Here is a 24,172-nt window from a genome sequence, read left to right on the forward strand (position 1 = left end):
GACCACATCATTATTTCTATATTGAATCCTTACACTCACTTGAACCAAAAGTGTAAGGTATTCGTAAAACGTGAATGTCACAGGCACCTGAACAGAACCACAAATTGGTTTAGACTTTTGAAACTGTTTTTATCAAAGGGCAAATAAAATAATCTTTGGTGTAAGCTCACATGGTGCAATCCAAGAATAACAACATCAGTCAAAAATCAGAGAAAACCCGTAACTTATCTTCTGAAGGAGAGAGCCCAAGCTCAAGTGATGACAGTGATTTACAGGCACAGAGCTCTTCCAGGTAGCATACATGGTTTTTCAGTACACTCATATAGCCACTGGCATGCTAAATCTGATGGATTTTCAAGCTGCAAGTGATGGAAAGGACGGTGTCCCCACCTTTGGTCAGGTATTAGCAGATCACCTGGACATGTGCAACCTGGAGCTGCCTTGAGACAGTGATGCAGTCTGCATCTTATAGGAGTCACCAACCACCACTCACACAAATAATGGCTTGTGAAGAGGAGGAAATACTGGACAGAACACTCTCCCCCCTATCTTTGGCCAGTTTTAAGCTGGTGGTTAGGAATTAACTTTCCTGATGCCCTTATAGTAAAAAGCAGAAGCACACCTTTGGCATTTGTTTCACAACCAGTCCTGGAAAGTCCTGACTGGTGTTGAGTTTGCTAGGTGTTCACCTTAAAACTGAAAGCTATCAACAGCTGAAGTTTAAAAAAAAGGACAAAAACCAACTGAAAACACACACAGGAAACAAAACAACATAAAAACATATTTAAAAATAACACTCCTCTTCAGTATGTTTTTCTCCTAGGCCACTGTTCTTACACCTGTGTTTCCACAGGAAACTGCTATACCTGGCATAAAATTACTCTGCTAAACCATCCCGTTCCTTATTTTCCAGCAAGAGCACACTTGTGTCGCCCTTATCATTTTTATTTGCATCTCCATTGTCCTCTGACTGCCCTAATTTCTGATGAGCAAATGTGTAAGTGTCTTGGTCTGTGTCCATCAGGGGCAGAGGTTCCTCCTCAGTGTTAGAAGAGTGTTTAATGTCTTTTCTGAAGGAGAATGGAGGTGGAGAAGGTGGCAAGCTACCCATGGGTCCATCAAAAGGCCGGTACACATCAACTTCTGGAGCAACTGAGCCATTGGACTCCTTCAGCAAGTGTCCATAGACCACAGCATCATCAATGACTGCATAGACATGAGACTCATTGTTCTGCCTCCCTTTTCCAAACAAGCCTTTTTTTCCAGGCATCTGGGTATTCACGTTAGCATTGTACACTCCCACCATGGGATTCTGGGTTTTCTTCTTCCTGTTACAGAGGTGAAATTGTTAACAGGTCAAAAACAACAGGCCTGGTGTGCTGGAACTCAATAACAACAGCTTCTGTTCAGTCGTTCCAACCACACACTGTCAGGCAGCCTACCTGGATTAAAGGCTTTACTTGCAATTTTGGGACAAATAACTCTCAAGACTAGACATTCTTTTTTAACAGAGCAGAAAACAACTTCACACTCTTTGATTAGCCACTGCTGCTCTGCTGACCCTGAAGCTTTCAAGATTAATTCCAATGGTCTCCCAAGCACTAGGGTCCTGGCTGTGCACTGTCCCATAACAAGTCCCATAACATCCATCTGGCATTAATAAGACCCAGAGACCATTAGATTCCCACAAAAACAAGGCTGTGTTACTGAAGACAAGGTTGTGGGTCAAAATGAAAGTCAAATGAATTTCTCTTAATTTTGCTTTCCTAAGTGACTGTCCCCAAATTGGAAAGAATGAAGGCTGAACTGGAGACTTTTAAGCCTGTATTTGTAAAATCTTTCCTGTGTGGCAGGAAAATGGGCTCCTAACTGCACCAGTCACCCTATTGCATAAATTCATTCCAGCTCTACAGCTTCAGGACCCAACCACCTTGACAGCACTGAGCATACCTGTATCAGAAAGCCCAGGCTATCAATGACTTCAGACTCTGCTCATGAGCAATGCCATGCATGTAAGCTTTCACAACCCACTTGTCTCCCCAAGGGCTCATGTCACAGAAAATTGCTCCCACTTGTGCAAACTCCAGAAGTTGCTGGAGGCTGTGTGGATGAATGAAAGCTCTGAGTATATCTGCGTCAGTTCACAGCTTGTTTGAACAAAGACTTGAGTGGAGTCATGAATGCAACAGCCACATTCATTGTGATTTCAGGCTGCAGGGTCTGCTGTGGAGGTCCAACCAACACCTGACTTACAGTACACCCAAGAGCCTGCACTTAATACCAGGTAAGCAGTGCTCTGAAGTTTGAAGTAATGTGACTCCAGGAATGCTGCTCTGCTCTTGAACTTAGTCAATTTAGAGTAAAGAAGCATTCCCAGGGTCATGCTACTTCCACCATGCCTTCCTCATGCTTTAGACCTCGGTTCAAAGGACATCAGCACATGAAACAGAGGGCCCAGCAGCTCTCCCAAAACAGCTTCTTGAACTGCTAAGTTGCACATGCTGAATTATGAACTTACTTCCTCTTAACACAGAACACGGTCAGTCCAATCACTGTGAGAACTACAGCCCCGGCCACCACAGCAAGTATGATTCCAAGGTCTGCAAACAGACAAGGAACAAGGACACTGAGCAAAAGAAGGAGCTTTTGCTTTCTCAAAACATCTGTATGGCTTTGAATCCCTTCAAAAGCTACTAAGCATAGCAGCTGCCAGTAGAGCAGGAGTTCCTAAGCCATGCTTGCCACAGGCCATTTCCAAGAGATTGGAGGTGAAGCAACAACAAATTCCTGCTTCTGGCAGTGGAACACAACCAAAAAAAACTCAACCAAACCCACCCACCTCCAAGAGTTTTTGATATAGCTCATGCACTGCTAAACTTACCCACAGTACCTCACATGTTTCTGGCTGAATAGGCACGGAAGAGATGAAAGCACAGAAGGAAACAGAGAAGGACTTAAAAGAAGAAATAGTGACATTTCCACAGCTTCCCCTCAAAACCATGCCCTCCTCTGAAATACACAGGTTCTGTTGACCTGGGGTTTTCTAGGAGTCATAAAATTGATTAGGAAAGTCCACACATGAGCAAAGAAAAATGTTGTATGTTTTAAAAGAAGAACACATTTTTTAAAAAAGAAGGAAAAAAAATTAAAACATTAGAAATTGCAAATGTGAAGCAAATTTACATAAGCAAAGCCTACCCTAAAAATGCCCCCTCATCTTTTTTTTTTTTTTTTTTTTTTTTTTAAGTGTTTATGTTTCAGGGAGATGAAAGAGAACAAGAACACAGAATTTGCTGCTAGCAGTCAGGTCCCAATCTCCATTAAATGGTCAGACCTGTCCTAGGGAGGATTTCTTGCTTCTATGAACACTGAGACTAATTGAACTGCTAACATGAAGTGAGGACTACTTGGATGAGAAAGTTTGCATAATCAAATCCCAAGCTATTCACCAGGTCTGTGACCCTGGAAGGGAAAAACATCACTTGATCTTATTACACATTCTGTCTGTTATCTCCAATTAAAAAAGCTATATTAATTTTTTTAAAGATGAAATCTAGTCTTACTACCTTGATCCTTGCCATTTCTTGTGTCAATGAAAGAAAGCCCAGAAACACACTCCCACCCCCCAAAAAACCATACCACATTAAAACCCCTCCCTCCTCCCCAGGTCCTAGAAGTACCCAGCTGAAACTCTTGGAAGTTTTTGAGGGACAGACATTTTCAAAGGCAGGAATCTCACAAACAGCCCACATTCAACTTCCCACCACCCATTACCATTACCCCAAGGGAGAGCAAGGAAACAAGCAGAAAAGAAACCACCCACAACCTCCCAGGGCTCACCTATCTGCTTGTCAGCAAAAGTCACCCAGAACTGCAAGGTCAGCTGTGTCTTATCCACAGGTTTACAGTTTGAGACGTTCACCCAGAAGTCGTGGTACATGTTTCGGGGCTGGGGCAGGAGCTCGTCCTCGCGGCGCACGATCTCCTCTGCTCCCAGAATCTCCTCCTTGATGTTGATGTAGGCACGGCCCGTCTCACAGGCAATGCCCATGCGATCCTTGGAGAATCCCAGGCGGGCCGTTTGCCTGCTGGGCACAATGATGAACCAGGACACAGAAACATAAGGAGGTAAACCGTAAGGCCAGCTGGGAGTCTGCAGGTAAACTTTAGCTTTTGGATTTGGACTCACAGTGAATATGCATTCATCTGTAGCAAAGGGAAAGAAGAAAACAAAACTTTGTTTTGATAATTATCGTCCTTTCCCATATCAGTATTATCACAATAAACACAGACATAACTGCAGAATTTGCCACAATCAACTATGCACTACCTGGAATACAAAGGTCCTTTTCTCTTTCCAAAATAAACTGCATCACTAGTTCAGAAAAAGACTGATTCTAGAGTCTAGTCCTAGAGCCATTTCGATCCATAAAAGATTGAACTCTTAATTTTTGTGTATCAATACGTGCTTTAATAAGCCTACTGAGAGATCTATCACTGCACAACAAAGTAGTGTAAAGCCCATTACCTTACCTTTAATATGTGGCACAAAAGACATTTTCAGATCCTGAGGGACAGACTCATTGATTAATCCTTTACCAAATGTTTTTAACGATATGGTGATATTATTCCTCATCTGAATCTTTTCAATAGATCCACCAGGACAGAATACACCAACATTCAGCTCTGTCTCTGGAGTGGCACTAACAATACTGTAACTGTAGCTTGTGTTGCACCTCTGCTCTGGGACGTGTTGCTGAAGTTTCAAGGACGGAGACGTAATTTCTACATTGATCATATCAGTAGCCAAGAGCTTCCAAATAAACTTATACAGTCGAATTGGCAATCGAGTAATAGCCTTGGGCACTGAAAGGGAATAGATCTTCCTCTGACACCAACGAATATCCATACAGCCTGCAAAAACAAAAACAAAATCCCAAGGGTTGGGTATTTTTTGCAGACGTAATACCTGGGCACACACAGAGTACTTTCAGGTTGGCATTACAGACCCAGATAAGCATCCACCTAAGAAAATATCCTCTCTTAGTAACCTTTATCCAAACACATATTGCTTGTATTTAAAGAGCTTTCCTTAACAGGTGCAGGACACCAAAGAAACAAACAGAAACATATTCAAAGGCCCTCACTCAAGATATACCTACTGACTGGGACACTGCTGCAGACTAGTCAAGACTGATATTTTAAATCTCTTTTCTACCTCTAGTTGGAAGCATTTGGGAAAAATCATACATCATGGGGACATGCATGCAGAACAAGATGCACTCCTGATGACAACCTTGGTCCTGCATTTTCATGGGCAGATTTATTGCTCTCTGGCTCTGTTTCCATAATTTGCAGTGACTTAGGTGACTTCTGTCTCTTCCCTTCTAGGAACAGCTATGCAGTTTCTATTCTTAAAGGTAGAACAATGTACTGAACAAGGTCACTTCCAGATTCATTGCACCCATCTCCCAGCTGGCCAACAGCTGGTTTCCAACCTCAAACCATTTCAAGCCAAGGAAACAGGTTTGGCTGACCCCTGGGGAAAAACATGCAAAAGCATTCCCTAAGGAACAGCATTAAACCACTTTTGTTGTACCTATGCCTTTTTCAGCCGTGATCCTCAGCCGGGACAAGTCCTTGCACAGAAAGGAAATCCTGTAGACAGCACCAGAGGTCAAAGTCAAGGCACGGTCACAGGTGCGATGATCCTTGCAGATCAGGCATATGGGTTCAGACATGAGGGGGATGTGGCCAGGCCACCCTTCCGAGTGTATTGTCACAGTCATGTTCTTCTCCTTGCTCAGGTCGACCAAATGGGTGACATCTGCAACAAAAACAACCCAGAACAATTACAGGCAAGAAGCACAGTGTGAAGCAGAACTTCCTTCACCTCTTCTCACCCCACTCTCAGTCATTTGCTGTTACAGCAAATATTTGGAACATCTGGAACGAGAAAACAGAAAGAAAGAAAAAAATGCAAGTGTAGCTCATAAAGATTGACTGTCGCGTGGAAAGACAGATTTTGGATCCATGCATCATCCTGGTGCTGTTAATAAGGCACCTCTCTCTGATGTCAAAGCAAGCTAGCCTAGTGGAACTGTCCCTGCCCATGGCAGGGCAGTTTGGAACTGGATGATCTTTAAGGCACCTTCCAACCCAAAGCATTCAATGATTCTACCAAGGTCAGGGAGGAAAAATAGTGTACTTACATACACACATACTCTATTACTACTCTTCATTTTCTGGTTCTAGCTTTAGCTACAGATCTCAAAGTCATACACAAAGGCTGAATAAAACAGCTTTCTCCTGTGTGGGCAATCAGGCAGAGAAAAAGGCAAGTGGTCAAATGGAATTATCCAAGTCACTGGCACAACCAAGCATGTAACCTAGGATTCCTACTGCAAGGTTATCATTTTTCAGAATGTTTTTTCCTGCAGCAGCTAAACACAGGAAGAGTTAGATCAAGAAGATATTGTGACTGGGAAGAGCTATATTTTCTTCTTATTTAATGACAAGTACCACAGACAGCTGTGGAATACCCAAATGTTTTGGAAGCTTTGAGAATATGCAGATACCAATGCATTTTTAATAAGAGCAATGTTGCAGATGGCAACCTGAGGGCTGAATTTGAATCTTTGATGGAACTTACATAACTACAAAATCAATCATGAAATCCTATAAAATCCCTGGAGAAACCACTGTTGTCTCTTAAATCTAAATGGTTTATTACTTGCATTTCACTCACGGAATGACAACCTGTTTTTAATTTTTTACATGATTACTGTCTTGTTTACTGGTCATAAATGTATTAAAATTCTTTTTGCTTTTCAAAGAAGAAGGGAGATAAAGCTGATTAACTGAATAGAATGTTTTCATTCTGTCTAGCTTCCAAGATGCAACACACAATAAACGCTAGCAAACGCGATTTTGTTAAAAACAATTCTGTGAGGATTTGCTGTTCAAAAACAGAGCCAGGCTAGACAGACAAAGAATAAAGCATTGTAACTGTGAGATGCTACAGATCCTTTCTGGATATGTGACTTAAGGGCACAAGCCATTCAAATTCTATTCTCTCTAAAATTACTTAGAAAGCCTCTAAGTAGCTCCTGACACAATGGCAGTCAAGTGTGGACTTTCCTCCACCTGCTCTTCTGCCGTGAGTGCACCTTGATTATAAACCTCTACCTTGAACTGAGGTCAGAGCTGTGAAGTCAGAGGCTAAATCAGTAATTCCATGGCTCATTACCTTGACGGGCCTTTTATTTCTTTTTTAGAGAACTGCTCTGGTATTACAAGCCATTGTGCTAAACCAACCTGAATTTGAGGCTAGAAAACAAAAAAAAAGAGTATTTTCTCAGTATAGAGAAAGAAATGTAAAGAACATCCAAATATGCAGGGAATATTATTAGTGGAATATCTTACTGACAGCTTTTGTGTCTAATGTGACTTCTTCACACTTGTTGATGTTTAACCTCCTCTAGGAAGCAAAATAAAACACAAAGGAAGAAAAGAAGGGAAGATACATATTGATGCCATTAGCAATACAGAGACAATTTTACATCTCTCATTTTACCAGTTAATGCCACAGATCTTGCTACCTGCCATGACAGCAGGTTCCACATTGTTAAGTACAACTGCTCGTGTAGAGAACAAAAAACTGGGTTCACACTTTAAGAATGATCTTTAAAATGTCGAGTCTCATGTCTGAAAGCAAAACGGTTAAAGGCATTTTTCAATTACATGATTCAGGCGCTGGAAAGGGAAAAGAGTCTCCATTTGTAAGGTACAGTGTAAAAAATACAGCAGCACTAAATACTCCATTGCAAATGGCAAATTTCAGCATTGCCGGTGGCCAATGGTACCCTGGGCAATAAAACAGGCCTCAGTGTTGCTTGGCAACCTCCTTAAACTCATAGAGGGACCAAAGTTCAAGGGAAATAAAAAAAGAGTATTTCTCTCCCTTGTGGTGCTCAGTCCAGACATCTGCAAGCAAAAGCAAGAGAAGCGGCAGGCAGATACTTACTCTCATCAACCTGCGGGTGCTGAACGACGACTTGGAAGAGCAGGCGAAGAGCGCCCGGATTCTGGGCATCCTGATCACAGCCCTGCAGGGACATGTTGAAACTGCCAGCAATATTGGCAGGTTGGCTGTCGCTCAGCTTGAACACCTCTGGGTTGCTGGGTGAGCCAGGGATGTAGTACTCCACCCTCTCCTCCTTCCTTTCACAGTTGGAAAGGCTGTAGTTGTGGAAGAACACGCTTGCTCTCATGTTGAGAGGAATCACAAACTGCCACGTCATGAGCTCATCTTCTGGAAAGCCCAGCGGGTAGTTAGGGGACATCAGGGTGACTGAAGACTCCCCCTTCAAAATGGATTCAATGATGCATAACCCTACAACAGGGAGAGAATCATGACATACAAAACAAGTTCCAATTTCTGAAGATACACTGGCATATCTAGCACCCTAGAAGCAGAGTCTTTATTTTGACAGGGAGATCACTCACTCCAACTACAGGTTAGCTTATTACAAAATGCTCAGACTAAAAAATATATTTGAATTGATTCTTATGTCTTCAATTACAGAAAAGATAGGGAATCTATTAATACTGCATTTTCAGTTTAGCAGGTTAACCTTTCAAGCACATGGACAGACAAGCCTTTATTACTGGCAAAGGCAAGATCATAATTCCTACTTCTACACTTGGCTTTGCAAGAGCAAATACACAACCTGATAACTGCTTCTGCTTCACTGGGTTTTGGGAAACAAAAGATTCAAGCTTTTATAGCAGCATGTAGCTCTCTTTACAAAAACCTCCTAAATTTAACAAAAGCACACCAGCAAAGAGCCTCAAAAAGGCAAAAATATGCAGGCTGTGTAAGATGCTTTATCCTTGGATGACTCTTGGCAGTGTGAAGTTGGGTACATAGAGATTATGGTCCCACTCTAGGACTCCAGTGATGATGTGCAACTGTGAGGAGTGCCACAAATTACAAAACACTCATGTTTTGGAAGCTCGAACCTGGACCAGCTTTCTTTTGTAACTGACAGCAACAACACTAGAATTCAAGTACAGAGCAAGATTTGTCATGAGATCACAAAGTAACCCACTGACTGCTGTATAATATTCCAGGCATTTCAGGAGGATTATTACACAACAGGTTATGTTACCGTGCAGGTTGAAACAGATAAATGTATTCATCCAGCCTCCTCTGACTTTCAGGCATTGCTTCACCTTTTCCCACATTCCTCTCCTGAAGAGAGGCATGGGTTTGAGGTTCCAGAAGTTAAAGAAACTTTAAAAAAAAAAAATAAACAAGCCCAACTACACACTGCAACCAGCAAAAAACTCTTTGGATCATTCTAATTATACTAATTATATAATTATATACTAATTATATAATTATACTACCTAGTCTCACCTCGCTGAACAGAAAAAAGCAAGAAAGCAGGTATGTTTAAGTTTTAGGAAGTTGAAAGAGATTTAAAATTATTAATGTACACCAAAACCAGCAACGTAACAGTTTCCATAATTAACAATCGACCAAACTAGGATACTTTGACTCCAGAAGAGCACCATCTAACCAAACTAAAAATCATACAACAGTAGTTTCCAGAGAAGATGAAGTGAAAGGGAGTTAGGGATAGCAGCACCAAAACTGGAAGGTTAGCTGTGAAGAAAGGTTGAAACAGATTCTGCTGCAATCTGCAAGAGACAGCTGCACTACTCTGTAACTCACGTTTTATGGAAGTCCTGTTGGCTATGTTGAAGCCAGAGGTGGTGAGAGGCGAGTGCCATGGGAGGTGCAGGGACATGACAACTCCTCCCAGCAACTTGACACGAGACACGGAGCCATTCCTGCAGAAGGTGCCAATGTTGACAGTGGCCATATCAATAGAGCTGTTGATGTTGTAGCTAATGGAGTCTGGGCACGTCTCACCTGGTTCAATCTGTCTTAGCCACGAGGTAGTAAATTTTAGTTCAAGTCCAGCTTTTGTACTTGCCTTTACGTCCCAGATATAAGTCCTGTTAAGGCGAGGTAGCCCCGGTGGGTAAAGATGAACATCTCCAAAGGGACATGGGCCTGATACACAGTCTAAATGCAGAGAAAGAAGAGCTGTGATACACTCTGAAGGCATTCCATTAAATGAGGAGTTTGATACTTGCCCTTCCTTGCCATTATCACATTTTTTAGGTTGCACTCATCTTTTCCTCTTCATGCACTAAAAGACACTCCTCTAACATGGTCACAGGTTGTCTCCAAACAAGACTCCCAGCCCACAGAACAGACAGGACAAACCTGCTTTAGTCAGGCTGACTAATAGGAGGGATTCATTGTCCCTAGTATTCTGTCTTGTTTGCTGAAGAATTTAGAAGGTATTTAGTGAATAGGGCAGAGTCTGAATGGGCAAAAGGGAGAAATGCAGTGTCAAGAGAGCTGGAAATCACAGATCTAGAGAATCCATTTTATCCCATGTCATCCAGAGAGTTCCTGGCAAATCATTCATCTTTAAATTCATGCTTGCCATGAACTGTATTTTTTTTCCCTTGGTGCTCAGACGAACAACAGCAACTGCCACTGCAGGATTCTGGGGGGAGCCCAGAAAACTTCTATCTGAACAATCCAAACAATTGACTGACACTCAAAATAAGTATACTTTAATCCATGTCTGGGCTTCTAGACTTAAAAGAAGAAATATCAAGTGTATCTTGCAAATACATGAGATACAGTAAGTGCTACTATCCGTTGAATATCGTATGAATAAAATTCCAAAACATGAAGAGAATAATCCTTGAACATCACCCCCAAAATAATGAAGATGTTACAAAAGACTGAATACCCAATGAAGTTTGGCATCTAGCTGAGAAGTAGCACATGTTCATGCCATTAAAGAGTACATACACCAGGGATAACATTCAAAGCAGAAGAAGCTTTAGTTACACTTCTTAATTTACACTTTCTTCACTTAAATAACATTCATTAAAGAGAAAGAAACATGTGCAGATCTTCAATGTTTCTGTTGTCCTTATAGACACAATCAAGCTGTTCATCAAATACATAATATATTATTATAAATGCTCAGAAGCTTTTGACAGGAACAAGAAGATTTTTTGATGGGTTTATAAATTGTGGGGAAAGAAAGGCAGCAAGGAATTGATGCAGTAAACTGCCTTCTAGCTGTTTCCAATATAGCCAAGTCAACATTAATTCTGCCAGCTGCAGTACAGACTTCCTCAGCTTGTACAGCAGTAGCAGTCATTCAAGGTTATTTATCAGTGCTCAAAGATTTCTTCTTACCTAAGATTATGGCATGTATTATGCTTAATACAGCAGCAGGAAAAAAAGCATGTGGTTTTACAAGAGGAAAATCACCACTGGGGAAAAATTAAAAATCTGTATCTTACCAATATTTTTCTGAATTTCTGTGATGAAATACTTCTCTGGAGTACTACAGGTGAAAATAAAAGTCACATTCTGCCCAGGCTTTATCTTGAGCTCAGACCAGTTGACATTTTTCACATGGATTCGACAACTTGTTGAAAGACCAGGTCTCAGTTTTATTGTAACCGTGGTGTTGTCCGCTTTATGAAGAGAGATTGTAAAGGAAGCTAGGAAAGAGAAAATATATAGAATACATGTGTTTTGTTACTAACATGTAAGAATAACACCAGGCTCTCCACAAAGCCCCACAGATGCCACAGTGTCCCAAGCAATGTTAGCATCCACTTCTCAGGAGCCTCTGGTGTATAGAAAATGCCTCCTGTCTTCCAGCACAGACAACAGAAAAATATGCTTGCTGCATGTGCCCAGGAGAGGTATACAGGGAATTCGTGCAGAATCAATTCTGCTCCAATTTGCCCTCACCAGCATCATTTATTTCACATTATAAAAGTAGCTCAGCTATTCCTTTCAAATTTTTGTTCTCCTGATTTTTGTTTTAAGCTTGTTATCACACAGCCTGCTTCGTCTCTGCAGGCACTCATCAAGTCACGACTCAAATCAGGAAGTTTATTCAGCAGCCAAACAAAAAAACGAGCCTCAACTTTAAGCACAGATGACAGTAACAGATCAATTTCTGGGTATACCTCAACAATCACTGCAGGCCAAATGAGGTATTCCAGCAATACCAAAAGAACATACCAACAGATATTTTTAGGCACAGTCATGGCCCTCTCCCATCCTCCACAACTCATTCCCTGAAGGTACAGGATGTCTGTGCAGTGCCCCTCACGAGCACAGGAGGCATCTGTGGCCTGAAACAGCCTGTGTGTGCTCGGACACCTCCTCTCCATCTCTGACACAACCATCATTGATTCACAGCTTTTGGGAAATACTTCACAGATTTCAACCTATCCTCAAGTACTGCCAGATGCACGAACAGCTCTCACAGGAAATACTGGAGCCACTAAATAAACTGCTTGTTGAATAATCTTTTATTTTACGGGTAGCAGTTTGTAAAAAAAAAAAAAAAAAAAAAAAGACTCAAACCTGACTGACTTCTAAAAATACACACACAATATAAGACACCAGAGAGTACTGACTGGACATTCAAGATGACTACTATTAACTTCAGTTGGATGCTCAGCAAATATTGAGGCCAGTCCTGGCTGAAATAAGTCAGATTTGCAGTGAACTCAAACCATACCCCAGCCGCAGGTGAAAATCTGAGGCCAGGACAGACAGCAAGTTTTCTGCTGCTTGTTTTCATTGTTCTCCATGTCTTATTTCACTGTATGGGAGACAAAATCACAGTGTCTACAGCACCTGTGCTTTTAGTGAATATGAGAAAAAAAATCCTGCACATAAAAACCAGTCAGAGATCTAGAAATTAAGGTACCCCAAGTTCAGTTCAAAAATATCTCTGCCTTGAGTGGGACATCACATAGAGCTGCATGACAAAGCTCTGCCCATATGCCAGGCTGGGAATCCTCCTGCTCATTAACCTTAATGAAAAAAGATTTACTGTCGAATCCAGCAGAGCAGCACCCTGAGGGAGCCCCTGAAGCCATTCCAATTATCAGGCAGCATGTCAGGAAGGTGTAGGAGAACAGCTGGCTCACACACATCTGCAAGATGCCTCAGGCTCTGTCCAACTGCTCAGCATCCCTCGAGTACCAGTCTGGTCCACAGCAGCTGCTGCTGGTGCAGGGGTGATAAGGATGCTGGAGATCCTTACCAGACACGCAGGGGACCTGGTGGGGTTGTGGGGAGCGGGGCTGAACACACCATGGGAACCCTTGATCAGCAGAGCCCTCTAATGGCACACAAGCACACCAGAGACCCTCAACAAACATACCCACACAGCTCAAAACCTCAGTCAGTGCAGCTGCTGAAAGCAACTTATTGCATTAGTGACTCAATTTCACACAGAAACCATCTGTTCTATGGAAGAGAGGTTTAAAAACCTCCTCATTTTTACAGGAATGTCATGGGTTTGCAGGGCCTGACTTTTGCTGCAATGCCTTGCAAAAGCCCTGGGGACTGAGCAGTCAGCAAGGTCAGCCCCTGCCACTGGAAACATTGCAGCTCCAGGTTTGGGAATACCAGGCATCAAAAATCCCACTGCTAGGGGGAGTAGGGCACAATAGAGTACTCAAAGACATACCCCATCATGTGTTTATCTAAATTTTGTTGGTCTTGAGCCTTTTTGCAGCTTTCCTAGCATTTCTACACAATCTTGGAGTCCAAAAGACTTAGCAAGTCCTTGAAACTGCCTTACCTATTTGCCTCCAGGATCTAAGGTTTAAAATTAAAATCTTGAACACCATGAGGATTGCCAAACTGCAGCATATATTTTTACCCATAAGTTTACCAACCCTCAAATACTATTAGTGAATACCTTGACACTGAGTAACTTTCCTACAGCTTTTAAGTGACGGGACAATTCTCTGACCTGAGAGCCTACAATGAATTCTGCTGCCTCTTCCAATGGCTCACACACCGTATGTCCATGTTTCTGCCTTACAAATGCTTTTTACAGAGGTTTTCAATGTGGATTTTCCTGAGGAAGTAAAAAAGATGACAGCATAGCCTGGGAACTGCCTGTACAATGACCTGCCAAGCACGCAGAAGGCAATTGCAGGGGCAATGTCCATGGGGTGGGGAAAAGAAGAGAGTAAAGCCAAGGAAGCAGTCAGTGCTGCTCTTCCTCATTCTTCAGGAGGAAGCAGCGTCCAGAAGAGAAAGTGAAACAACTATTTCTAACCTAGCCCAGAGTTCTATTTGCCATACCTCTGGATTCTTTTGGGGTTCTCTTGGTTTTATTTACAACACTTAGTGCAGAAAGTACCCTTGACCATGTTGGTTATCATTTTTCTGATGTTTAGGTCATCCAGATATGAAGTATTAATACCAAAAACAAAATAATTAATAACTATGGACAAAAGACATTTCTTTATTGCAGATGGTAATTGTCATACACTCAAGTTTATAAGTATGACTGAAAAGTCTGTTTCTAACTCTCAAACAGTTATCACTGCTCCTTTCCCCATCCCTGGGACAGCCAACCTGGCAGGACAGAGACCAGGACCACCAACAGCCAGCACTCCTCCACAGGCTGGCAGCACATGGCTCTAATTTTAAGTAATGAGGATTACATTTAGGCACAGCCTTAAGCACATGACTAGTTTTAAAGCAAAACAAATACACACCCTGAGCTGAAACCAAAGAACAGAAATTTTCAACATTTTGAAATAAGCAAAGCATTCCTACAAGGATCACCACAAAGTATCATCTTCCCCAGCCTGCAAAAGACCCAAATTCTGCTGCCTAGGCTTTTCTTCCCTCCTTCTCCCTCCTCTTGCTGACTTCATGACCATGTAATCATTCTTCATTTGATCTCTCTGCAAGAATATCAAATATTTGTCAGCTCAATATCGTTTTCCAGCATAGATTTATCCCTTTCCTCAGCTTTCCTAAATAGGACCTGCCCAAAATCACAGAAATGCTTTCCGTGATCAATGTATCATCACAGCAGTAGGCAAGAAAGATGCAGATCTACACTAAATTAGGCCAGCAAAGATGCCTGCTAGAAGCCCACATGAGAACATACACCTTCAGCGCATAAACAAACAGCTTGCACAGATGAAAACCCACAGATAATAATTTTGGCCAAGAAATAAGTTTGGAGCTGCAATGCCAACAGTAGTCAGCTGCTAGGGATGTGCTAAGCTGCATTAGACTATCAAATCTAACAGGAAAAGCAGAATAAAAGAATCATGTGAAAGCATATGCAGTGATCCCAAAGTCATTAAAAATAAATGAACAAATGGCTAAAACTCCCCAAACTACAGCCACACATGAGCAGCACAATAGAGAGACTACTTAAAGAGCACCTTTATTGGAGAGTTTTTATAAACACAAGTGAGTCTCCTCGTGACTCACACTAATCTTTGTCTGTGACTCCCACTGCATGCCTTTTATTACCAGTATTAACAGGACTACCAGTAACTGGACACATTTCCTGAAAAGAAGCAATTTCCATGCCTTATTGCTGCTGCACACGGATGACACACAGGATATCCAAACCAACATAAGGAAGCATTGCCAAGCTGGATTTCATCTCTGTCTATACAATGAAATCGTTCAGCTAGAAGATGTTAGAGGCGAAGCCTCCGCTCCTGAGCTGGTTCATAGCTGATCTCACTCTATTCTTTTTCCTCTAAGCAATTACAGTTTAGTAGCCTCCCTTGGATATTTCACCAACTGCCCTAATCTCAATCTGCACCCTCCCTCCCACAACTGGATTCTTCTACTGCTCATCTTCATTTCATAATGTGCCTTCATAAGAGTTGTCTCATCACAGCATTCCTCTATTACTAGAGTAATGCCCCTCTCTGCACAGAAAACAGCTTTTTCTTAAGAGTATAGTATTTCCAAACTTTTCGGTTAGTGCTCAGAGCTCTCTCACTAGGGTTAGAAGCAAACTGCATAGTGTAAAACACAAGTTCAATCACTCCAGAGAGTTGAGCCTAAATTTATTTACTGTGTTTGCATCTGACAATCTCAGAGTAATTTTAATATGCATATCTAACTGTCAGAAGGACATTTTTCCTGTACAAGAGGGAGTGCAATGTAGAAGACAGCTGGCAAATAGTCAGGGCAGTAGCACTCACGCAGAGTGTGTGCACATATACACAAAGCAAAGGAGTTGGCAGAACAGCAGTTTTTATGGCTATGTAAAGTGCCTTGCTACACAAAGCAGGAGCTAGAACAGAGTCCAACTGGCTTTGGCTTGACAGCTGCATTTTATTGCAGTATTTTACCCATTAGGATCTATGGATTGTTCCACACGATTTGACAGGATAGATTAAAACAACAAAAAAAGCCCCAGACAGACCAAGAAAACAAAACCTACAATGAAACCAGAAATTAACCAGATGTTAATTTATCCCAGAATTATGCAGAAAAACTGTTGGCTTGCTCATTCCAGTTAAATCACGGGGCTGTTCCATGACAGCCATTTTTACCAAAACCCAGTTGGATGGGGCTGACTCAGACACCATTCACGAGCTGGAGGAGCCAGGCTGCTCAAGACAAGTAGCAGCAACTTGCTCTGATTATGAAATACTTGTATCCAAACTCTGTTCTGCCCCAGGGGGATCTGAACCCACACAACCAACATGCCTCTCCAGAGAACAGGCTCCTTCCCTGCAGTGTATCATGCCACCAGCTTGGGACAAGGATAGCACAGGGACACTGTTTGCCTCTAGAGCTTGGCAGGCTCTCCTGGAGGGTCACTGCCTCTTCCAAGCCCTTGAAGGGGTGTGGACCTGCAGGCACACTCAGAGCCTGCTGAGGTTGTTCCACCACACACATTCTGCTGCAAGAGTCATGGCAAGAGGGTGGGAAGCAAGGGGTACAACACAGTACAACAGTTACAACACAGTAACTCAGTGTGGTGGTGCATCACCTCCAACACAATTCACTGCACAGTTCCCTCAAATTGGCTAAAACCACATCAAGGAATATTTGAAAGAGTAAATGTCTCCCTGCTTTGCCAACTCAGGTGTTTTGCACCTGACTAACATCTGTGACAATCTGAGTCCAACTCTCCAGTTCAACCGCAGCACCCAACTGCCCGAGCATCATCCACTCCTCCACTCTCAGCTGCAATATAATCCAGGTGACTGCCATCACAGTCTTCGAGCCCTTAGCAAGGTTAGTCAGGGACCCACACACTGTTTGGACTCCTCTCACCTCCTGAACAGTGCTGTGAGCAGGAAAAGAGAGATCACAAGCACCATCACAAACTAGCCAACCCTTCTCCATTTAAATGTTAACTACTCTATATATTACATGATTATCTCCTCCTATTTGGACCTGTCTTCCACCACCACATTGGTATGGGATACGAGGTCCACACTTTGTGAAAGGATTACTTTCAGGGAATCACCCAGAAAACCCCAGTGATAAAATCTGCAAAGCTTATAAACTCTCAAGAGACAGATGCTGCCCATCGCATGGTAACAACACCTCAGGAGAGGGCTCCTGGGGGAGAATACCCATTCCCATCACAGAACAGCCCCCTCATCTTCACTGATTGTTTGAACTGATAGCCAAGATGGGGATGCAAAGCAGGTGAGACATCACAAATCTCCTTCCTCATCAGGGAGGAAGGGCAGACACTTCTGGCATAGTGATGTTAAAAGCCATCCCAGCACAGGTCACCAGGCCAGACCTGTCAGCACCCCAGACCAACAAGGTTGCTCACTCAGAAGTTACTAATTTGTAATGCCTAACAGTAATAAAGTAGCTTCAGATTTAAAATAACTGAGAAAAAAACCCCAACAACTATTCATTTCTGTACTTACACCACTTTCTCTAGAACCTTTGTGGAAGATAAGTAAAACAGCAACATAACTCGTGTAACAGATTTTTTTAAAAGAAACTTCTTTGATCACAAGTAGGAAAGAGACACTGTTGACTCTCAGCTGCCTTTTCCTAATTACTGTTTTACAGATATGAAATGTAGAGGTGAGATGGAGAGCTCAGCAAACCCTCAGCATACAATGTATAAAGTGTTCAACACATGGGCCTGCACAGCTTGAGGAGAAAATGTCACAGTAGTTCGGGAAACATTGACACCACACAGGTCCCTGCAGGAGCTTCCCTTGATCAAAGGCGTGTTTGCTTGCACAGTTTTTATCCCTACCTTGATTTAAGCCAGCAAGAGGACAACATCTTAGAGCATGTCTGAGCAGCTCTTCAGCCTTGGCTCTGGTTAACAAAGGTGTAAAAGCACATTTCGCAATCAGGGATCCCTCCCATGCCAAACACCTTCCTGTCAGCTCTTAATCTCTCACTTCTGAGGAACTCCACCATCAAAGCTTGCTCTCTCCTCTGTCTCACAGCCAGCGACTCAGAAAATCCAGGGCCAACTCCAAAATGCCAGCATTATCCTACCTCCCAAAATAAGAGTTTGATCCGTCATCAAGTAACCACACTCACTTTATTCCCCAAGAAATCAAAGGGTACAGCTCAAAGCAGGCTGCCCCATGGCACCTTTGTGGAGGGTTGTTTAAAGGTGTCCAATAGAACAGACAAAGCAGAGACCTTATCCCTGCTACAGAAGATAGATTTTAAAAAAAACAACCCACTTTTTCCACAGTAATGGTAGCCCGGGCACTCAAAGGCAGACCAGATCTTACAAACATACTTGAAATGCATGTCTACTAGACACTATGGCACAATTCTTCAGCTGAAAGTCTTCCTGAAAGTCTTCCTGAGGCTCCCATCAATACTATGCACACCAGGCAGGCTCAGCTGAAGGCAGCAAACCCTCACCTCTGTCACCAGCCAATACAGAAAATCAAGATGTTGCTCTGATGTAAAGGCCAGCACCAACAATTTACTAAGTGCATCCCAGCCCACGTCCTTTCTTTCACACCCTGGTGGCACAAGCAGACGTGAAGCAAGAAGAAACTGTATAGTAACATCTTCAAAGCGATTTGAGAAGTTTAGGAATCAAGGGATGGTGACGAGGGTCTAATGGCTGAATCCTACTAAGAGAGCACCAAAAGTCAGCAGCTGCTCTTCAGGAACTGGTTAATGGTTTGGTTCCAAGGAGCCAGCCCCTACTGCAGTGGGCCTGTTGTCCTCTCCAGAGCCAAGGTTTGACAGAAACACCTGAGCAGCATCAGTTGGTTGGATGCTGTCCCAGAAACTGCTGGAAGTGCTTTGTTAAAGTGATATCCTTAGTCTTTCCCCTAGTCTAGCAAAGATTTATAAATTACAGAAATTATTAAAGGTGCAGATTTTAAAAAATATTTTAACAGAAGCTTACAAGAGTAGTCCAAAAAAGAGCTCATTTAGATAAAATCTGGCATCCAAGGCTGTTTTCCCATTATTCTCTAGCTAATAAATGCTTTGCTGCAGCTGAGTCTTTCTAGGAGCTCTTGCAAGGACACCAACATCAGAAAACATCCAAAGGGAGAGCTCCAAGGAGCACCCAGAAGAGAACAGGAGGACTTTGCTGCCATAAGAGAACTACTGGTCAGCTCAGCTCAGAGGCACATTGCACCCATGGCAGTGGGAAGCAGCACCTAGCTTCCCTCACAGCCCCAGGAATAACACAGCATCACCACTGATCCCACACCAGCCACAACACAAAGGGCTACAACTCCACACACATTCACTGCTCTTTGCCCAGGACCTGAAGAAGGTCATGTTTTGCCATCAGCAATTACAAAAAGCAAATGATAATGAGATCAATACCAAGAAACTGGTAAAGAAAGGAGCTATTCAGCCATCATCCACACTAATCTGCAAACATGCCATGCCCCTGTCACCCTGTAGCTTTAGTCAACACAGGTAAAGCCAGAAGTATCTTGACTTTGCTCTCAGCACAGGATGGTTCCTCACGCTATTTCCAATTTGAAATATTTCTGGAATGCACTAAGTGCAAAGTTGTTCAGCCTCGGCCTAAGACTGAGGGTTTGGCAGTTGTGGATGACAAAGCTTGTTATTTAATATATACTGGTATAAATATCAATTAGGCTGAGTGTTAACGGCTACATTAATAAACTGAACCCCAGCAACATTTATTTGTGAAAATACTGCTGCTGCTATTACACATTTCAAGAAGTCAGAATATTTTTCAGTAGTTTTTCTCCTACCTTTTTTTCTATTCCAATGTTATTTGTTGATAAGATAATTCATATAAGCAATTAACAAGCCTGAGCACAACTGACCCAATGGTATCTGATATCAGGCTAGGGAAAGGTTCTTCCCTTATTTCATAGAGCAAGCCCTGATTTCTATCCAGAAACTCTCATTGCAGTACAGCAGGACAACACACAGAATTGTAATAAAAATGAGAGGAGGACAACCTTCTAGTTAACAACAAATAACTTCCTCCATGTCCCAGGTCCATGGTGGTACTCTAGACATGAAATTCATCAGCCTCCAATCCTCTCACCTTGTTTCTCCCTTGCCTACTCCTTTGCCTTGAGTCAGTGCCAAGAAATAATCTTTTTCAGCATGCTTTCACCTAATTATTTTTGGCTGATGAGCCACCACATGAAATGACAACCCCAGGCACAAAAAAGACACCAGCCACTAAGGAGCCAGGCTCAGAAGCTGGCTCATCCAACTTCCTCCCCTTTCTTCTCTCCTGGGCCACTTTGGAGCCAAGTGGCTGCTATTCGTCGGTGCTTCCAGTTTTGTGTATGAGTAAGCCCAGGACCAAGAGTACACCACTTCATTCACACAACTCCAGGGACAGTAACCTTACTGAGGATCTCTGGGGGTAGGAGGGCACTCAAATTGGTGGTTATTTGTGCTGCTGTAGACAATAAATTCAGCTCAGTGTATCAATCCTCAAATATTTTCACATTCCCACCACCTTACACACTCACTCAGCCTTCCTGTCACCTCTATATCCCCTCAGACTTACAGATGAATGAAAAACATGCACAGACAAGGCTCACCTCTTAAAAACAAACATCTCAAGCACACAAAGTTCTGGAATTGTGGAGGGGAAAAAAAAAAAAAAAAAAAGGGTATTTTCTTAACCTTAGGTGGAGAATGTAAGGTAGTAGTACCAGACCTGAGACACACTACAAATAATTTACTATAAACACGTTAGTTTCTAGATAGTAAAAAGTTAGCACTCCAGACGGATAATGGCATGAGACAAGCAAAAAAAACCAAAAAACCAACTTACACTACACGTACATTGGTTGTCATTTTAAAAGCAGAGGTCTCAATCGAATGAACAAATGGTGATTCAGAATGGAAATAATCCAGTTTCCACTGACTTTCAGAGGCGAACAAACAGGGCAGTTATTTATATTCTGTCAGAGCAGTAGAATGACCCTGCTAACAGCTTGGGGGTTTTTATTTTATTAAATGAAGCAGCCTTACACGTTAAGATCGACGTGTGACTCAAATCAGTCAGTTGCCAAGAAAAAGATAACTGGAGGGTAGAGCAAGAACCAGCATGCCACTATCTCTAAATTCACTTATTGTAACAATGACACTCTAAAGACAAAGCCCAGAATACATATGCAGATTTTATCACATTCGTAAGGATACTTTAAACCTGAAACGTTTATGTTTCATAGACAGCATAGAAGTCTAATTAACTTCATTAGTGTCTCAAAGAAACTTGCTTTTAGTTGGAAAACACATTTACAAAGGTCAGGTATGCAATACTCTGTTCACACTCCCACGTCTGTGCACAGCCAGCATGCCAAATACTTTCTCCTGTAGTTTTCCAGCTATAAGTTAGAATCAATCTTTCATTTGATAATTTACTTTACGCATAAAGTTGCATTTCAAGAAAACTCACAAGCTTCCTCTGAGGACAATGCGACCAGCCACGCTTGACCTACACCTTCCTAGAGGAACACTGCTGAAATACTGTATCTGTTGGGAAAGGGTGGAGCAGGGGCATGAGATGAGGCACAACTTCACCAAGATTGACAAGAGACAGCTTTAGAAACAGGCACACCAAAATCTGTAGCAATCCACCAGAGCATCACCACTCCCCACGAAAAGCCACGTGTGCCTCACATACACCCCATGTGCACACCCAGCCTAAATCCACCCTTGCTGAAAGGGAGGGAGCTGCAACTGAGGGAAGAGAAGCAGCCAAAACACAGCAACAGCAGAGGCAGTACCAACGTCAGCACCAGAGCAACAGGAACTCCCTAAAATTACAAACCACATGGGCGTGCAGAGGAAAATCTTAACCTGAGCTGTCTTGGGCTTTTGGGGAAAACCTTTGCCCAAGGAAATGTTCCAACAGCTTTGGTTGTGCAGTAACAACAGCAGCTCTCCCACTGGAAGGAAGGGCACACGAGATCTCACATGCCAACAAACCTGGGAAGGCATCGTTCCCCTCTGCCTCACGTCCAGCTCACACCATCGCAACCTTCAGTCTGCCAACACGTGCTGCCAGGGTAGCTGACACTGAGCCACCTCTTTTTTGGGGCCTGGGGGTTCTCAAAGAGGAGGAAGGCACCACGTTAGAGAGTTTGAGAGGATGACAGAGGCCCTGGCAAACAGGAGCGGTGGTGCCTGTGCAGGAGACAGACCAGCGGACAGAAGTCTGCAGCTGGAAAGGAAGGGACTAAAGGAGGTAGGAGGAGGGGCCACCATCGGTGGCAACAAACCACTGGGTCTATCAGTGCTGTAGTGTGCGACTTCACTGTTACTAACTTTGCTTTAAAGAGCAACTTCAGGATATGCCAAAGAGCAAGGCCAGAGGTTGGGTAGCTCTTTCTCCCACAGTCTAAGATCCTTGGACAGTCTACCTCCTCTGCTTCTAGTGCTGACCCATCTAAGGTTTTCAATATTTGTTTACTCTGAAAACAAAACACAATTATAAAACAGCATTATAGCCTTTCTTTTTCCTTTCAAGAGGCTTAGAGAAGGAAATTGCTGTTATTCACTCAACTCCGAGGCAATACATTAAATGCAAATATTTTATTTAAAAGACTTCACAGCTTGAAACTTAAACCTCAGGGCTGCCCAATTTCAAAGGAAACATTTTGCGTGTATTGTTTATGATAATAATGGCCTGAACTCCACTTCAGCAGAACCAGTGCAGTTAAAGGCAATAGAAATATTAAAAAGGCACAAATTTCACATCAGACTCTTTAGGTAATTTACAGTCACTTCAAATAAATCAGCAGTTATTTTGTACATAAGGACTCATACTTCAAGAGCCTTTAAAAGGACTACTGACTGCAGTTAAACAGACTGTTTAGACTTGAGGATGGACTTTTTTGCAATCAAGCAGTTTCGGAAATAAGGAAAACACCACACAGTGTCCCGGTGTTTATAACTGGAATTCTTTTGGGGTCGCACACAGGGTTAGAGACATGGGATTTCAACAACCATCCAGGAATTTCAAGACATGCAGAGCTGGTAGGGAGCATTAAACCATCTGACTCAGCTGGGCATATAAGCCACTCCATTTCCCTGCTATCTACGGTTTACCCGTTGCTCTATATAAATGATATTATTCTCCGCTAAAAACCCCGGGCAACTGCACGATCCCACACAGAACAGAGTCCAAGGAGTTTCCGCTCTTTACAGAGAATTCAGCTGCCCCTCTGGCGTCCAGGGAAAAAGACTTTGTGAAGTTACTTGCATAATCAATACTCCAGCAAGCGAGCATGTAAAGATCAAATGATTTTTCTTGTTAGCATTTACAGAGAGAAAGAAAAGGGAGCGTTCTGACTGGAAGCGCTGAAAACGAAATGTCCCACCGCACAAACATTACGAGTGCGATCCTACCCCACCACGCCTTTTACATAATCGATAGTTATTAAACCGGCAGCAGCACACGGTATCAGTGTCCCAATCCCCCAAAGGCAGAGCCAGCAGTCCCTCACGGCGCCGCCGAGCGAGGCGAGCCGGGCTGCGGCGGGTCCCGCCGGCCGGGCAGCCCCTGAGGGGCGGCGGGGAGCGCACGGCAGCTGAGCCCCGGCCGGGCGTCATGGGGAACCGGGCCGGGGGAGCCCGAGTGGAGGGTGGGGGGAGCCGGCCCGTCCCTGCCCCTGTCCCTGTCCCTACCTTGCCGCGGGAACAGCTGGGCCGAGGCGGCCAGCAGCGCGGCCAGCAGCGCGGCCAGCGCCCGGCCCGCCGCCATCTCCCCGCATGGGCCCGGCGCCGAGGCGGGCGCGGGTCCCCTCCGGCACCGCCGCCGCTTCCTGC

At 43.2% G+C, this 24,172-nt stretch overlaps 1 protein-coding gene across 1 annotated transcript; it reads right to left on the minus strand.

Annotated features, from left to right (window-relative positions):
• CDCP1 (CUB domain containing protein 1) lies at window positions 1-24,172 on the minus strand. Its single transcript, XM_066321484.1, has 9 exons — window positions 24,032-24,172; window positions 11,410-11,613; window positions 9,743-10,099; window positions 8,027-8,395; window positions 5,600-5,827; window positions 4,534-4,914; window positions 3,841-4,206; window positions 2,519-2,600; window positions 1-1,328 (listed from the first exon to the last, which is right to left on the minus strand). The coding sequence occupies exons 1-9, from the start codon at window positions 24,105-24,107 to the stop codon at window positions 878-880; spliced, it is 2,514 nt and encodes an 837-aa protein (XP_066177581.1). The 5' UTR covers window positions 24,108-24,172; the 3' UTR covers window positions 1-877.

This window comes from Sylvia atricapilla, chromosome 1 (assembly GCF_009819655.1).
Source record: "Sylvia atricapilla isolate bSylAtr1 chromosome 1, bSylAtr1.pri, whole genome shotgun sequence".
In the NCBI taxonomy this organism is placed as follows: Eukaryota; Metazoa; Chordata; class Aves; order Passeriformes; family Sylviidae; genus Sylvia; species Sylvia atricapilla.

Bases quoted from the DNA above. Each gene is read 5' to 3' on its own strand.
- CDCP1 (XM_066321484.1), bottom strand. From the start codon at position 24,107: ATGGCGGCGGGCCGGGCGCTGGCCGCGCTGCTGGCCGCGCTGCTGGCC. The intron at 10,100-11,409 runs GTAAGATACAGA...CTCTGCATTTAG, and splicing joins AGAAATTCAGAAAAATATTG to ACTGTGTATCAGGCCCATGT. The intron at 4,207-4,533 runs GTAAGGTAATGG...CCTTTGCTACAG, and splicing joins TTTTGTGCCACATATTAAAG to ATGAATGCATATTCACTGTG.